The sequence below is a fragment of the Agelaius phoeniceus genome, chromosome 5 (assembly GCF_051311805.1).
Source record: "Agelaius phoeniceus isolate bAgePho1 chromosome 5, bAgePho1.hap1, whole genome shotgun sequence".
Lineage (NCBI taxonomy): Eukaryota > Metazoa > Chordata > Aves > Passeriformes > Icteridae > Agelaius > Agelaius phoeniceus.
Genome location: NC_135269.1, coordinates 61,518,578 through 61,537,153, shown reverse-complemented (window position 1 = coordinate 61,537,153; position 18,576 = coordinate 61,518,578). Strand labels below are relative to the sequence as shown.

At 39.1% G+C, this 18,576-nt stretch overlaps 1 protein-coding gene across 15 annotated transcripts in view; it reads left to right on the top strand.

Moving 5' to 3' along the window:
- Positions 1 to 16,177, top strand: part of MAGI2 (membrane associated guanylate kinase, WW and PDZ domain containing 2) — a 702,121-nt gene extending 685,944 nt beyond the window's left edge. For 11 of the 15 annotated variants that reach the window (XM_077179136.1, XM_077179134.1, XM_054631283.2 and 8 more), the window contains one exon: positions 13,196 to 16,177. In XM_077179136.1, the coding sequence (XP_077035251.1) occupies positions 13,196 to 13,989 (794 nt within the window). In that variant the 3' untranslated portion in view covers positions 13,990 to 16,177. The remainder of the gene's footprint in view (positions 1 to 13,195) is intronic. The other 4 variants (XM_077179143.1, XM_077179141.1, XM_077179142.1 and 1 more) reach the window with 3 other exon arrangements.
- The last annotated feature ends 2,399 nt before the right edge of the window (positions 16,178 to 18,576 follow it).

Genomic DNA, 18,576 nt, shown 5'->3' with positions numbered 1-18,576 from the left:
AGGCCATTTTACAGGTCCCAGCTCAATGAACTGCAATTCCAACACAAATTCTACATATTTATATTCTCAACTCTCTGAGCATCATCTTTATTTTTCCTCCTACAGAAAAACATACACAGGAAATAAGTATTTTTCCTGAAATAAGTAGAAATGTAAATACTCTATAAATATAGCTAAAATTAGTTTTGAAGTCACCCAGCTGTGAATGGTTCTCATCTATTTGGCAGGAAATGTTGCAACAGAATTTTTTTTCTCAGTATAATGTGTCCAGAAAATCAGAAGAACTTCAGTTCTGGTCAACACCAAACCTGAAATACTTGCTTGATAAAAAAGCAATGTCATGTGAAATGAAAATATGTTTGTTATAAAATGTCTCCCTTTCAGGTATTTTTAATGCAAGAGTTTGGAGGGGAAGAATTTTCCTAAAGAGCCCATTTCGATGGGGCTTATCCCAACCAAAAATGTGGCTGTGCTACCATTCATTAGATCACTGAGCAAGGAGTCAAATTTCCTGAAGCAGAACAGATAAATTGACCATTCTAGTATGCCTTAGGAGAGGCCCTACATAACACCATGGAGCAGTCTGTTATAAGACCTCATCTCACATGAAGGATATTTTCCCTTTTGTATAAATAATCACTTCTGGAAGATGATCAGCAGCCTGACTGGAACTTAGACACAGCACAGGAGACATTCAGGTGGTTTGGAAGGTTCCTGCAGTTCAAGGGATACCTGCCTGTCCTTCCTTGCACCACGGGTTTGGTGGCCCTCTCTAGTGACCCCTGCATTCATATTTGCAAAAAATAGATTAAAACTTGGGAGCTTATACTGTGGAGTGATTGTTTGAATACAGTTATATCCTTCAGAGGATGCCAGTTTGCAGTCTGCTACAAACTGTTTTTTCTAGTTCTATTGGAATGTCTGAAGCTTTTACATTTGTCTAATAAATGGCTAAAGCACCTTGGCCTATACTTTAAAGCCAGACCCTCCTATCTGTTCAGAGTACTGATCAGATAATCCAGGTCATCTCATTTTTAATGCTCATTTTATAAATCTCCAGAGCTGAGGTTGGGTGTTATTTGAAACCTGAACTGCCTCATATATCATTTATCTGATGGGAGTGCAAAAATCAATACTCATTTTGGAAAAGTGCCCTTTCTGCCTGTGACCACCTTGGTGGAACTGCAAACATTCATTCATATTCCTGCTGCATTTCCAATACCACCTTCTTATTTCTAGCAATACCAACTTAATTTCAGGAACCTGTGGTGTGTAAAACAAAAAAAAAAAGACTAACTAAATGAACCAATATACTGGTTAATAAAATTGGTCTAAAATCATCAGGTAATTTGAATATGGGCTCCCAAAGGTTCTAGAATGTTTTATTGCTATGGGTAAAAAACTACTCAAGGGCAAAAATTAATATTAAAAATTGCTTTATAAACATGTCTTTAGTATTTAATAAATATGTAGCAGCTGGCAGAAAAGTAGAACATCCTTCTAATAACACTGGATGTGTATGTATAAGTGGGTGCATATAATTATTTCAGTCTTATAGAAAATTTCTGTTTCAAAAGCTGTGCAGACCTTTCTCCTTTGATATAGAAATAGAAAACAGTCTCGAAAGAAAGAGGGACACAGTTCTTTCAGTTTTCTGGCAATGACTTTGAGCTTTCAGGAAGGCAATAACTCACTTTGTAAATGCAAAAATACTGAATTCTAAACATTGCTTTGGCAATTACACTCCCAGTGGATTCAGACCAGTCTGGCTGAATAGTCTAACCCAGGCTTCCCCCATCTGTATCACAGGAATAGTAATATTTACTTACCTATCTCATGGGAGTGTTATGGGGATTAATTATTTAATGCTTGAGAAGCACTTTAAAGATTAAAATTCCTAGTTGACTACTCAGTATTATTACTAAAGCAGAACCTTGCTAATCCACACCAAAATTGGCAGTGTCCCCCCATATCTGAGCAAAGATTTATTAATAAGGTTGTTGAGCAAGTTCTCTTATAATTAAAGCTTCATTATTCTAATATAACATTCTGGAGTAGATTTACTAATATGGTGTAAAGTGTAGATAATTACAGCTAAACTCCAGTGAATAAAGCAGATGAACAAACATTATCCCGGGTTTGGTTCACATAAACTGGCAAGCAGAATTCCCAAAGAAGGGCAAAGTTCCACCTACAAATCTTTTCCTAACACTTATTTGTGGTCTTTGTGAGGTCCCCAGGAGGAGGTGAGAGATGAGAATCTGGCTCCATGTTCTCAGAAGGCTGATTTATTATTTTATGATATTATATTATATTAAAGAATGCTAAACTAAAACTATACTAAAGAAAGAGAAGGACACAGACAGAAGGTTTAACAAGAATAATTAATAAAAATTTATGACTGACACCTCACAGTGTGACACAGCTCATCGTGATTGGTCATTAAGTCAAAATAATTCACAAACATGCACCTGTTGGATAAACAATCTCTAGACCACATTCCAAAGCAGCCAAACACAGGAGAAGTGAATCAAATAATTATTATTTACATTTTTCTCTGAAGCTTCTCAACTTCCTAGGAGAAGAAATCCTGGTGAAGGGATTTTTCAGAAAATATCATGGTGACACTTATTTTCATGGCTCCCTGTATTTCCATCCAGTTGACAATACTGGGAGATCAGTACCCAAAATACAGGACCTGAGAGAACACAGCCGTACCTCTGTCTCCACATCAGTTTTTCCTTTCCTCATGTAATCCAGATAAGCAGGTAAAATAGCAATTCAGTAGCACTTCCTGTGTCTCTGCAGTTTGCCACAGGACTAAGTCCAATCCTCTGCTGTTGCAGCACAAAATCCCAGAAGATCCCTCTCCTGCTGCTCATCTCACATCTCTCTTTCATTCGCCACAGGCCCCCAATTAATAACAAGACTGCATCACTGTGACTTGTTCCTCCTCAGAGTTATCTTCCCCACATATCTGTGATGGTATTTTTGCCACAGGGAGCTGGGGACCAAAGGGAACTGTGTGAAAGCACACAGGAATATTCCTGTATCCTGCATCCTGTGTCAAAGAGCCTTGCCAGTGACCTGACTCTGTGATGTTCAACACTAAATTAAGCTAACAAGGCTTCTCATGGTCTCTCCACACTGACATCAGAAACATGATATTTAGTAATAATACTAAGTGCTCACACAGAGAGTGACACAAAGAATTGTTATTCCAAGCATTAGGGAGGCAAAGGCAAACCCTGTCCATGGAGGGCCTTGCAGGTCCTGCCTCTGTCCTCACTCCATCACCCCATGGTGCAACTCCTGGCTGATGCTTTGTGGCCCAGCCACAGGGAAAGGTTAGCAGAGGTCATGGCTTCTGTCAGGTTTCTTAGGGCTCCTTATTCCTATCTTGGGGAAAAAAACCCACAGAAAATGAAATGTGCTTTTTTTTTTACTTTGACAGTATGAGGTAACTATAACTCTCCAACCAATGCTTAACAAACATGACCAGAGAATGTTGAATTTTGTTGAGCAAGAGCAACACAGATATGCAACCCAGAATTTTGAACATCTGGATTTTCTAACAAGACGTAGTTTGTGTTTACTTATTAGGAGCTGAATATTACAGTGTAAAATTCATTTATTCATGCACTTCCATCTCATCATAGAGTTTTCAGATACATTTGTCTCAGAGTTCCAAAGATATCAGATACTACAACAGTCCTGACAAACTCCCAGGCTGAAGATTTTGCTTCTGCACCTTCTACCCTAAGCAGAGCATCACTACTTATTCATGAGCTTTGTGCCTGAGTTCAGACCAAGTGTTTTGTTTAAGATCCTGTTCTCACTGAATGAGAAGCTCAGTGCCTACCAGAAACAAATTTCTAGGAGCATTTCATACACAGTCAAAGTGCTCCTCACTTATTAAGTAAATTTTATTTATTATCTACATGCTTTTAATAATAACAGCTATTTGATGACCTGACTGAATGTGATGCCTACTGTTAACACCCATTTTAGCTGTGATAATTCATAATTTTAATATTTAACTTTAATTAAGTGTGTAATATCCAACTCTTAAATTATTCAGTCTCTGCAGAATGTTTTTCATTAATACCACACATTTTATTAACATATTTATGAACACCTTTTATGACTTAATGTGGCTTAATTCTATTAATAAAAACTAATTTTAAAGTCATTATTTTTTTTAATTATACAGTAACTTCCAATGTAATTTTTCCAGCTCCAGCATAGCTCTGGGAGAGAACTGCTGAGGTTTCTCCAGTTCTATTCTGCTGCCTGACCACACAGGGAAAATAAAACCTTCTTTATTGACAGGTTGAGTATTCCCTGAGTAGCTCTGATCTGGTAAATATGTGAGATGCTCAGCACTTCAAAAAGGGCACCAAACCACCTGGAGGCCCTATTGAATAATGATGTGTGGCCAGAGCAGGCTCACTCAAGACTGGCACTTAAGCTGTCCACACACTTAATATTGACACCACAGAGAGGAGCTTCCTGTGGAGGGTAAAAGCCCCATGCAGGCTGCTGCTCTTCACTTGGGCTCTTCCAGTATTAGTAATCCTGCAACATTTCTGCTGATGGATTAAGCTGATTCAAGGAAAAATCTAATTTACCGAGGGTTACAACCTGTCCCTTGAGGCAGGGGAACTGCAGTTCTTGTTAATAGATCTCTTGGGGGGAATTAGAGTGAAGGAACACTGAATGGTTGGTGTTTATATATATATATATATATATATATATATATATGGTTTATTTTAGAACAATTTGGTTGAAATGGAAAGCAGGTATGTAGCCATTTTGGTTATTATTACCTATAGTAATATAACAATATAAAAGCATATTATTATTAAGAAAATATATAAGGGAAGGAAAAGGAAAAAGGAAAAAGACCTTCTAAGACATGACAGCCACCTCTCATGTCATTGTAGCTGAGCCAGTTATGCCCCATCAGAAGGGCTGAATAAGGTGAATGTCCTGATACCTTCCCCAGAGGGGTTTTACAGCTGGGCCAGTCATGTAAGGGAGAACATTGGCATGATAAAAACTATTATCCCACCTCATAGGTTCTGCTTCTTATCAGCCTCTTCTCCTATCTGGCTCAAAACCCAGCTTGTCCCTAAACAAAAGTTTGTGCACCCCTGCTCTGCTCCTGGGCTGTGGCTTTGCACATCCTCAGCAAAGCACCAGCTACTTTTGGAAATGGACAATTGTTTGTCATTAACCATTAACATTTCAGTCTCTCACACCAAGTTCACTCTGATTGGTGATCATGATGATTTAAATATTTAATTAATAGGACTGTTTATTAGAATCATATCTATGGAATAAACTAAGCTGGGTCTTAGAATGAGAGGCAAACTGTGTACCCATAAGATCTGGCCTTAAGATTTACAGCCAGAAGACTATTACACTAAATTAGTAAACTGATTTACCACATTAATTTACCTATTTCTGAAATACAACCTGCTTGTAGGTGTGGCTCCTTATTTTCTCCCCTCTCCCATCCTGTGCTTTGGATAGCTTTTTTCTGCATAGAAAAATGATCCTTTTTTATTCTTGCAATTGTAAGGGCAGTGTCAAAGTCTCAACCCTGTTGTAAGGTGAGTGATGTTGGAGAGAGCCAAATGATGCAGAGCTTAGGCACTATTACAAGATCACAATGAATTGTTTATGGATGTGATTTATATTTGAGGGGTGAACAATGGCAGAGTAACCAGGAAAGGGCTAAAGCAGCACCCCACCCCAAGATATCCAAGACAATCCAGGCCACCTGCTCTCCATGGCAGAAAGTCTCAGTGTTTCTGAATTCACTAGTTATCTCCTGTGCCAGCCTGAAAGATCTCACTTTCTTGCAGTGCCCTGTGTTTTCTAAAAAGGGCCTGGTGTGGGGTGATGGGTGTAGATCTCTGTGTTCATCCACTCAGCTTTGATCCACAGCCCCCAAAAGGGTTTCCATAAGGAACTCCCCTCCTTTGGTTGTGGACATGTTCAACAGAAGAGCAGACATCTTTTGGGCCACCTCTCTCTCTGACTCTGTGAGGCAATTAAATTATTATCTCAAGTGGTAAGAACAGTAAAATGCTGGTGAAACAGTGCCATAATTAAAGAACTAACTCAGGGAAAGGGATTTACTGATGATGCTCTGGGTATAATAATGTAGGATCAAAACCAGTGCAGAATAATAATAGGAAACCTCCAAGTCAGATCAGTTGCTTCCCATGTTTCTTTGTTAATCATATTTAAAGACTACATTACATAAGAAATTGAAAAGTGATTTCATACATAGTGCTTGCTACAGATTAAAGCCCACACAAATCAATGTGTGTGGCTTTCTTGTTTCAAGAAAACACGCAGCATTTTTCTGAAGAATTTTTAAACTTTTTTCCTTGCAATATACAGTTTTCCCCTCTCTTACTGAAGTTTAAATTTTCCCTTTCTGTCTGTTCCCTTAGCTCCAACACCAAGATCATCTCCTGAGCTTCTGTAGATTTGGTCTTCCAAGCATAACTAACAATCTGCTCTTTCTGAAGTGTTGCAATAATTCCAAAATTAGATCTCTGAACATGAAAGCACTTCTCTAACAAACCTCTAAGCAAAGTACAGAAAAGGTGATGAAAGTGAATTTTACCTGAGATGAAATCATTCAAAGTCTCATTAAATGGCCCTTGCAAGAACTTCATGAACACTGAGTCTGCTGCAAAAATATTTAGGGCATCTTCCATTTAATATCTAGGTAAAGTATAAAATGGAAGATGGATATACTGAACCCAAAGGAACTAAATATTTGCTCATCAGTAATGACCAGGAACATGAAAAGAAGTAGGGCATCAATGGCACTAGGAGCTGAGCCAAGGAGGATGTAGAGCTGTGCTTTCCAGCCTTGGAATAGGTCAGTGGCTGAATTTTCTGGATGTTAAATTAAACCTTTCAAGTTTACACAGGAAATTGAGGTGTTCATCTCTTACACTACACTTACATTCATATCTCTTCAGTTCTTGTGAACATCTGCAGAAGCTGTGTCACCAATAGCTCCATGTAATAGGAATAGGGGTCACCTTTTCCAGTATTAGACCAATGACAAAAGCAAAAATGCACAATGACTTTGGGGACAGAAAAAATAGGGCTGGCATTGTTTCATACCACAAATATCAGTCTTTCTTAATGAATCATTCTGCTCTTTTGAAAATGCCAAGCACAAAATTTAGAAGTGAAAGATGTCAGGATTCAGATGCATGTTCATTCTCCTGTAATCTTTTGTGACTTGTAAAATAACTCTGATTACCCTGAGCAACCATCCTCAAACTTTGGAAAAGCAAAAGTGGGAAGCCAAAAGAACTAATTACTAAAAAGTAGAAAGATTCCATTCTTGAGCAAAGCAACATTTAAAGTTATTTTTATAAGACACTCTAAACATTCAGAGTCACCATGACATTGTTGAGTACAAACAGGCAAGTGGTATAACAAATATGGCTACATTAAGATAGAAAATTAGATTAGGTTTTCATTGCATCAGAAACAAGGCTTCAAAATACTAAGCTGATCACTCAACTGCAAGTATGAGAAAGAAGTAGTTCCTATGCTAAAATAACCAAGTATAACCTGGGTAAATTTTTATAAATGTATATGGCATGTATCTAATTCCTATACATAGAATTAACCTTTTGCACTCATAGCACACTGCCATCATACCTTGGTAAAGTATAAGAGCAGTGCTAAAGATGGAAAGGCTGTTCCCCCCTGGGTGTGCCCACAGTGACTGACCAAAGGAAGTGCCATATCCCAGCAGAGGACACCTCAACCCATTGGTGTTTGCTTCCAGGGCTACTGATGTTCAGGGATCTGAATGAGGATAAGTTCAGTGGAAGGGGAGACAAGGGAAGTGTAATTTTAAGCCAAGAAAAGTGCAATTTGTGAGAAAACATTTGCATAGCATATTGAATAATTAACAGGAATTACAATTTATAGCTAGAAGTACAGGCAAGCTGCAAGGTGGGGGCAGAGCCCATTGCCACTCACTGAGAGAGGCTGGGGGAAAGGGTGGCATATTGTGTCACATTTCCATAAGGCTCACAGCTGAACAAAAACTACCAAGGGCTTTTCTAACCATGAAATCTTCAGAGAATCATTTATTTCAGGAGACAAAGGGTGCTGTGTGTTTGGGTTGTGGAAGTGTCAGGATAAAAGATTAAAGATTCTTTATATATTCTGAAATATCCCTCCTTAGAGAGTGCTAAAGAAAAGCTTCAGGAGACCAATGCAATCAGGAACATCAAAGACATGTCAAGCTATAATGAGAAAGACCCAAATGCCCTCCTGGTGCAGCACTACCAACATTAGTGGATACTCACCAGGGGACAATTTGTCCCATTTTTGTTATTAGCAGCATCTGTAAGAACTGCTTGCCACCTCCTGGCAATACATAATTGCAGACCAAAAAAAAATGGGGGGAAAAAAATAAAGCACTATGTTTTTTATTCAGTCAAACCCTTTTTGATTCCCTAGGAAAATATTTCTGGGAAGATATGAGAACAGCTGCTTAGACAGTTCAGAAAACACTTCATCCAGACTAATGAAAGTGTTCAAAGCTTTAATATATTGTACATTATTCATATAATTTGAAAATTAAAAAGGCTTTGAGATTTTATTACTTAAGTAATAGAATGTGATGTAATTTCTACTCTTACTACTAAATATTCAATAAATTATATTAGTACTTTATGGATACTTATATCTGATGAAAAACCACACATCCTTGATAAATTATTAAACAGTTATCTAAAATATTTTGATGCTAAGGTAGAAGCTAGCCACAAATCAGAGGTCCATGGGCAGAGCTCTCCTCTATTAGGACTAAAGCCAGGGTTCTTTTTCTCTTGCTCAGCCATCAGCAAGCACTGGATCCAGGTAGAACAGGTAAGACAGGAGCAATAGACTCATGAGAGCAGTACCCTCATTTCCACTCCACTGAATGTGTGAGAGCTGACAGACCAAAACAAACAATTAATGTATGTGGCAGCTCTACCTCAAATAACAAAAAAAAAAAAAAAAAAAAAAAAAAAACCTTTAGACAGAAAACTTCTGTTCCTGATGTTTTCCCTGTGTCACTCCTGCCCCAGAATGGCTGTGTCCATCTCCCACTTGTCCTCCCACACACTCAGTCTTGTGTCTGTGGTGGCTCTTACTCAGTTAGCAATTTACTCCTTTGCCTGGGAGTTATGTGAAGCTGCTCGTAGGTGAGTCACTCTTACACATCCCATGGAGAAGTGCCACCAACTTGTGTTACAGTAGCTTGTAGAAACTAAAAGCCACCCAGCAAACACCTACTAAATTTCAGCAAATGAAGTGCCATCCTAGTGACAGATTATAGTGCTGCTCCCAGCTCATTTGTCTTGTCTAAACTAGTAGGTCAAGGGAGATTTTCTCCCTTCAAAGAAAGAAGGCAGGCATCTATTAGCCTTCAGTGAGAGGTATACTTTTGAAAACCAATTTCTCTCACAGTAAGAATGTTATCAATGGTGACAAAGTCAGAAACAAGTTCAAAACTATGTTGGCCCTAAATCTCTCCAGCAGTTGCAACTGAATGCAATATTCTACTCATCTGCTTGCAAGTTGTTTGGGCATTAGTAGTTTGTGCTCTGTTAAACAAATATTGTTTTCAGTTCTTCACAGAGCTGAAGGAAGAACAAAGTAAAATCAGTGCTCTGTCTCTGGTTTAGTATGTTTACAAAATGCTTTGAGATATGTTGGAATAACAGACAATAAAAGTAGGTTATGTTCCCAATTAACCCAAAGGTTTTATAAAAAGCCTTAGACCAACAGAATAAAAAGTATTCAGAAATATTAATAACTCTCTCAAAAATGTAGCTAGAAACTGAGTATAGTCATGAAAATAAATTACTCATTTAACTGCTCTGCAGGATAAAATTTTACATTTTTCTCCTGTTTATATTTGCTAAGGAGAAGCAATCATTTTAGTGCTGGTTGAACAATTTCAAATGAACCCTTATGGCTTGAACACAGCTCTTTAAAAGGTTTTTTTTTCTGAGTAACAAATTACTTACATTCCTGCACTTTGCTCTACTCTAGTAATTTTTATACTTTTCCACAATGTTCAAACATTAGAGGGAAGTTGGCTACAATACCCTGACATGAGTATTCTCCTCACTAGTTAATGACATATTGCAACAATGGCTTGTTGACATTAATGTCTACCAAGGCTGAGGATGACTTTCTATATAATGTCATTTCATTTGAAAGAAAATCAGGTTAGGTTGGGTTTCGCTGTCTCAGACTGATGGTACTTAAACCTTAAAAAAAGTCATTTTCTTCCTACTTGCAAATGCTATATTGCCAAAGAAAACAAATGATAGTTTTATTCCATGGCAGCATTGTTCCATAACCACTGGAAATACAACCTATATATAGGTGCCTTCCCAGCAAGTATTTTAAACACAGTGCAGCCAGTGACCCACCTGGGGTTGTCCCACAGCCAAACCAAAAAAGCTGTGGCTACAGGTTTTCTTACTTGGTTGGCCAAGTTGTCTTTTACTTAGGTTTTTCTGGGGGAGAGATAAAATCCAGTAATAATATGGCATTTCCCAGTTTAGGGACACCTATACTTATAAATCAGTATATGTAAGAGATACGCTGATTCATTTTGTTGAAGTACATTCTAACCCACTATGATTTCTCACTACAACATTTGGTTGGTTTTTCATCCCCTTTAAAATAGAAAACAGAAGAAATTCTGTAATCTCCAGGCAATAAAGCAGTAGGCCACTAACCTCCAGGTCTCTTCTCCAGAGCATCCTACAAATAACTGGTACCATATTATCCTTTGTGCCTCAGAGGAGCCACAACATGTTTGCCACCTTGATTTTGAATGGTGCACCCCTGGTTTGTCCTCCTGGAGGAGAAGCAGCTGATTTGAGCATAGTGGTTCCTTTTCCACAGAGGCAGTCTTGTTACCCAAAGCATCTTGCTGCTCCAGGCTCTTTGGTGTTTTCACTGGTGTGTAGCTGATACTACCCAAAGGAATCAGCTATTTCTGTAATCAGAAGCTCTCACAGCCTAACATGAGATTGGATAATGGCCCACTACTCTTCACTGACACTGAAAAACTGTGAAAAACAACATCTCATGGACAACTAGGAAAGAAGATTGTAGTTCACACAAATACGTTGATCCAACCCTTGGCACCACCTCTACCCTGGGTAGGAGTGACAATGCCATGAAAAGTACAAACTTAATTTTTCAAAGCTCAGGGTGGCTTCTTCAGTTTGCTCAGCTACCTTGCTGGTGCACATAGGGAGCTTCATGCTGAGTCCCAGGATAGTTTTAGTGATTTGGACTCTGTACATGGTCCCTGCTCAAGTATTAGATAAAATGACACCCCCTGGATTTCAGATTGAAGAAGAGCCAGGGTGTGGGCCTGTACCAGGCTGGCGGTGCAGAAGAACAGAAGTAAAGAACAAGCCCATCAAATTCAATGCTTTTTGTAGGCAAACTCCTAGGAGCTGATCACTCTACATGCACGAGTCTTCCTCTTATTTTTTCTTGCTTGAGTGCCAAGCTGGGAGCAGATGGTACATTAGTCACCCTTAACTGGAGGGTAAGAAAGTGTGATTTCTTTTTTTTTCTAAATTCAGTTGAGACCCTCATCCCATTTAGATTCCCAGCTCAATGTTTATTTGTCTTACACAGAACTTGTACTTTCTACCCCTCTCAAATGCTAATCCTCTCCACACATATGCTCATTATGCAAAAGCATATGACAAACACCATCTGGGAAAATAAATAGCTCCTCAGCTAACTGTGCTGCTCCCTCCCTTTACGTCACCCACCTCACTATTGTCTCTCCTATTTTTGTCTGCAAGACAGCAATCACTCAATCCAGCTATTAACTTAAAAGTGCTGTTTTAGTCAAGCAAGCTGCAGATCCCAGGCTGGGCAGTAGAATCTATTCCATTTTTTGAGATGATGTGCGTCTCCATGATAATTTGAAAGCAGCCAGAGCACTGAGGAAAAAGCATGTTACTTTTTTAAAGGGCAGTTGATATCACTGACAGATACTAGTCCTGACCTTAAGAAGTCCACGCTTGTTTTTTAGCTAGAAGGTTACATTTTCTCCCCCAGAAAATGTGCAGCTCTTGCCACAAGTTCTACCTCGTTTCCATGGATTCCTGAGACAGTCCTTCATCTCTGACAGATTATTCCTCATACTGTTCAAAGCCTAACTAAAATGGTGCTAAATAGGGAATGACATTAGCCAAGTTCAGTGATTTCTCTAACCTCTAAGTAGATGGGTAAGAATGGGAGCTATGGTGTCATTAATCATGGTTGATTTGTTTTCTGCCAGAAAGTTAATCAAAAGAAATGAGGATGTATATACAAGAGAAAGGCATCCCAGAATATTCTGGTTCGGATTAGGAAAATCATTGTGATTCAGCAAAGGAGACATTTATTTGGCTAAATTAAGCAGGATTTGCACAAACCAACCATATTGTGTTGAGGCTAAGTAACCAAGCAAAATTCAAAATGCACAACCAGGAGACTCAGCAGCTGACACTGTGATATAAAGGCAGAGCTGTAAACGTACCTTGTAAGAATTGTGGGGCCATAAACACCGCAATACTATATCTGTTTAGAAAAAATATGAGACAGAATTCAATGATGACCTTATCTGAGCTACAAATTCTTGTCAATTATTATATGCTTGTAGGGACATGTTTAATAGATGGCAGAAAGTCCTTCTCATTTGTCCTCAGAGACAGCACTGATATTGCCCAGCTAAGAAATCCATTATACAGCTACAAAAGAGGCTATTTGATTTCATGAGCACGTGCCTTTATTATTTTAAGAATAATTTAACATAGGCAGAGGAAAGCGGAATCTGTATGAAAAAAAGACTGGGGTTTCCAGCATTCACAGTTACCAGCTTTGAGGTTCTTGTGTTTCCTGTACTTTTTTTCTTTTTTTTTTTGGAGACATTACTTTCTGTTTTCTCCCTATTGGTTCCACACAATTGAGGGAGTTTCACCTCAGCTGAAGCAGAGGGGTTTTAGGCTGGTACATGGTTTTTGTGTCAGTGTTGCTCAGAATACATGTGCCTATGCAATAAATACACTCTGTGCTGCTGCGTACGCCCTTAACTCTCTTCTCTTTGTTGTTAAAACAGACGAACCAAACTCCTGGAGTGCTCCCTCTGCCACCTCCCCAGGTCTGCCGGAAGTAGCTCTTTCCCTCGACGACATAATCTCACCATTATCTTCATCACACATAGCCCCACCCTCTGACCCTTCTCACCAGATAAGCCCAGAGCCAACATGGGATATCAAGAGGGAACACGATGTAAGGAAACCAAAGGAGCTTTCGGTGAACGGTCACAAAAAGAAAAGGTTAGGAGAACAAAGAGAAAGGTCAGCAAGTCCTAAAAAGGTAGACAGGTCAAAGCACGAAGAGGCTTCTTGGAAAGGATATTCAGGAGGCAAAAATAAGACCACTGATGGTGGCAGGCCCACCTCAGAAAGCAAAGCGGTGGGACACGGCGTTATGATCGAGGCTGGCGCAAGAGAGCACATGTGTGCTGGAAGCAGTGATGAACAGTTTGGGAGGCTGAGGAAGCCAGAAAGCAAGAGAGGAGGATCTCTTAGCAAAAGAGACCACAGATCCACAAACACCAGTGAGAAGTCAGCTGCAGCACCCGACCACGTCAAGACCGATACGGGAGCTACCAAGACCTACAGTAGCAACCGCTGCAGCTCGCCTGGAAGTGATATGGACCACAGCCAGAGGGACCCTGATGGGAAACCCAGCGAGTTCCCCAGGAAGGGACATCTCCACTCCATTAGCACTCGCAGCACCAACACCACAGTTCGAAAGGCAACGGTCTCTCCGGGGCCGTGGAAAATCCCTGGCTCAGATAAGCTACCAAGCGTCCTGAAGTCTGGTACTTCTGCCATGAGCAGATAAGCAAGGGACTGTTGCCCTCTAACTGTCTCAAACTGACGCAGAACATTCTTCTTAGTTTTTGTCTCACATTGGTTTGTTTTAATTTATTTTAACTATCACACATATACACAAGGCATTGAGGAATGAAAACATTAGTGTGTAATTCCATGACAATGTGCACAGTATCTAATAAGTTCAAAAGCATATAGTCAACACAGAGATTTAAAATCGACCCTAAAGTCCCAGTTCCATTTTAGGGACTTTGGCAGCTATGGAAGAAACCAAAACAATATGAAGGACAGTACATCAGAGAAGGATAGTGCAGTGTAGCTTTAGCATTTTTTTCCCACTGCATGAAGGACTTGGATTTCATTCAAACTTTATATCAAGAAACTGGAACAAGTTAGAGCAATCACAAACTGGAACATCGCCTTAAATAAAACTGCACGGAGCAAGCTGAAACCGAGAGAGGATCTTTTCATGGAGCTAAAATGTTGTAAATAAATTGTTCTCGACATATCTAGACAGGGGTTAAAGGGTTTCTTTAAAGCATCGTTCGGAACTGTACACCCATGACACGTCTCCACTGTTAACGCTTTGGGATAGTCCACGTGGTACCCTGTAGAATAGTTCACCGGGTGCTGCGGGAGGAATGGGGAATCCAGTGGATTAGTTTCTGTGATACCATTTCTACTGCCATTTTTGTGAACAAACCATGTTTCTGTACATTGGAAAGGAGTTAAGGTGGAGTTGTATTTGCAAATTATTCTCAAAAGTGATTTATTACAGGTTCCCCAAGTCCTGCGAGGTAGCACACAAACCAATTGGTCAGGCTCAAACCCCAGGCATCTGCAAGGCCCTTGCAATGAAAGGAAGAGTGCTACAGAGAAAAAGCTGCAGTTTCCTTAAGGAAAGGCCTTTCCTTCCTGCAGAAGATGATAGCATCACTTATCAACAGTGCTATGTTTCATACCCATCCGCATTTACTTAGGACACTCTCACCTCTCATCCCCTCAGTTTGGCAGAGCAGGTGCCTTTCAGGCACACGTCAACAATAATTAGACTGGTTTCTGAAATACAGTTGTCGGTGTCCTCATTCAGTAATTCAGTATTTTTCCATTTTTAAAATGGTTTCCATTTTACCATTTTTTTCCCTATCTCCATTTTTTTCTTCTTTTTGTTTTTATCTTTCTTGCTTGTCTGTTTTGAATTTTAAGCCTTAAGTGCCAGGTAAACATTCCAGTCTGCCTTCACAGGAAATAACTCCGAGTTCAGTCAATCAGTCATTATCTTGTTTCCAACAGATGTGTGTGTGTGTCTGTGTAAGTGTGCGTATGCTTATTCGTCTGTCAAAATTAAAACAAAATCCTGGGCAATAATACATTGGTAATTTAAAAAAAAATTGTAAAGCTAAGCACTGTCAAAAATTCATATTTAAAAATTATTCTTCACTAGCAATCTTAGTTCCTCACACGCTCTGCTGAAAAACTAGATTGAGATTGGCTTTGTTCCAAGAAATTAGCACATTACTGTATGTCTCAAACATTGCACTGGACTGCGAAATTTATAGACATGTTTCTTCCTGTCCAATTATTTGAAAAGCCTCAAGTCAAGGATTTTGCAGCTTTCAAATTTTTTTTTTTAAGAAAGAAAAATCCATTTATAATTTTTAAAAAAGCACAAATCCATGTAGCTGTTTATAAAACTCTTATTTAATGGGAAAAAAAAATCTTTATCCCCTGAACTAGAATCCAATATAATTTGCCATTAATTTATTGAATCTGATTTTGGACAATGCTTCTGTAGTGTAGATGCACGTCCCGGTATCTTATTTTTATGTATAAAGAAAGCAAACAATGAAATCTGAAAACCAGTTGAGATTATGCTTGCATAAACTCTAATTTGCACAGTTCACAGCTACTCCTTGTGCAGTAATTGCTTTATGCGGCTGTAATCGATAACCTGTGAAGACAGCACATCATCTAAACCCCATTCCAAATAATATTTCTGTGTAGTGTTAGCTGTGAATTTACCTTGTACAGCTCTATCTCTATAAATATAATTCCATGTATTAATAGTCACAGAAAGGCTGTAAGTGAGCAACTATTTTTATGAAACGCACCACTATGGATAAATTAACTTTTACAGAAATCTTGTTTACTGTATGATATTCTAAACCACTGTCAAATAAAATATATATCCAAAAATCTTTCATTTTTTCAATTGTATATAGTTTGTGTTAATTTTGAGTAACATGCTTCAGTGTTACCCTGACAAACAACCATTTTCTTGCATATGGGTAGAGTTAATTAGCTACTGCCTTATAAAAAAGGGAATAGACCATTTTAATTTCTTACTGCAATATATGAATAAACATGTAAGTGACCAAACAAATTTTATAATGGCAATCAAGGCTTACGAAGCAACACAGACACAGAAATATCTCTTCCTTGATGGGGAAGCCTAAACCCTTATTCTGCTTCCAGTGCAGGAGACAAAGGACCAGGGTGGCCAGACTCCAGCAGTGAGAGACAACTTTTGAGAGTACACCACATATATAGAATTAACCTGAGCATAAACTGTATTTATCTCAGAAATCAGGCAGTTCTTACTAGGCCTAGAAAGGCTTTGTTGACAAGCTGTGTGAAGGGGGCCCAATTATATTTTCAATTTATTTTACAGAAAAAAAAGTCTCAAAAAGCATCATGATGGTGTAAAAATATTGGTAGCCAGCCAGCCTCTTTTGGGAAAAAATCCACCCCTCATTAAATGCTCCTTACCTCTAGTTAGGCAAAATAAATCATCAGTTTATAGATTCTAGACACTGTAAGATGTCTATGTGGAAAACAAGCAATATTTTCCACACAAATATGACATTTTTAAAACTAAGTATTTCCTGTTTACTTAGAATTTTTTTTCAAAAAATTATAATTTGTCTTCATACAGCCCAAGTCAACTTCTGCAGAACTTTGTTTTTTTCAGATTAATGTTCCCCATAGAAAATTCCAACCAGCTGAACTAATAACATAATTTTGCATTACAATAAACACATAGAAAATATGAAGCATATTTAATACTCAAAAATAATTTGCTGCTGTTTAAATAGCCACTATTTTCATGGTTGGAAATCTGGGTGTGTGCCTGGTTCAGACCCTGAGGTATATCACAGGGAAGTGTGCTGAAGACATATGGTTTCATCCAGTCTAACTTTTTCTATTAATAACATGTCCTTTGTCTTTTAAACATAGCAGTACAGCATTTGCATTGCTCTACTGTTATTACAACACCTTTTAATATCTCTTTTTCATACCTATGCAACAAGAGAAGGAAATAGATGCCTTCTTTGATGCAGATTCTCTGCTCCATACTGCAGGGTAACAGTGTAAGTAAGCCTGCCAGCCTGTGATCACCAATTTGGGCAGGAGTTTTGACCAGAAAAACACCACAGACGGATGCCAGTGCAGCCCTTTTCCTAACCAGTGGCAAATGCAGGCTCTGGAGCTCATCCCTTCTCCAAGTACTTCACTGCTTCAGGCCATTCATACAAACTGCAGAGCCTGGAAGAGCAGACCTTCAAACAAATTTAATAAAAAAGCCAGGAAGTTTAATAGGTCCCACAAGATCTCACCAAGATGTCAACTTTTCTTCCAGAAAGCTGCTGGACAGACAGCACTCTTGGTTTAGCTACAACAGAGCATAGGTTGCACTGGTTTCACTCCACTGTGCTCCCCTAAACAGGAGGGGCATTTGTAGCCCATATATCCACTATGTAGCCCATATATCCACCTATTCCATGGCCTCAGTGATCAGACTGCCAACAGTTTAGCCCCAGAGTGTGGAGAGCTGCCTGCTAGGAATTGATGCAGAAGTTCAATCATAGACCCGTTTCTTTCCTGATGCTTTTTATCTGAACATGCAGCAGCCACCATTGCCAAAACCTTCTCATCCCCATCAAAGGTGAGATTCCATCTGATTTGTGCCATCTCTGCTGAACACAAATATCTCATGCTTAGCCCTCTCTACATCCCATGTGCTCTCATCACCACCAGATTCATTCTGAATCTCTTTTCCTCCTCAGCTCCCCACTGGTTATTAATCCTACCTCTGAGATAAGTGCTGCTGCCATTCAGTAAATCAAATTGTCCACTCTCCATTTTCTCCTTCTGTCCCTCAGAACTTGTCTTCCTTTTTTTCCCTTGTTCTTTTGGCTCTCTGTCACCATCTGGCATCTCTCAATCTCCACCTGATGTGGATCAGCAGCTCAACATGAGACACCTCTTCTAAGAGATGTCATGACCAGTCATTAACCCACTCCTGGCTGTCATACAAATGTAAAGACACACCCAACACCTTGCACTGAAGCCCAAATCGCATCCCTTGTCCTCCAGAAACCACCAGTGGTTGCTTATTAGACATACTAAGTCTACATGCAGCCAGTAACTACTTTTGCAAGTACAAATAATGTTTTCTCTTGTTATTTGAATGTCTGTACTGGTAATGAGTCAAGCATTCAGGCCAGGGTTTGTGGATGTAACATACCATGATCTCTACTGGAAGTCTCCAAATTCATTTTACAAAGTCAGGGACAGGCAAAGCTGCAGGCACATT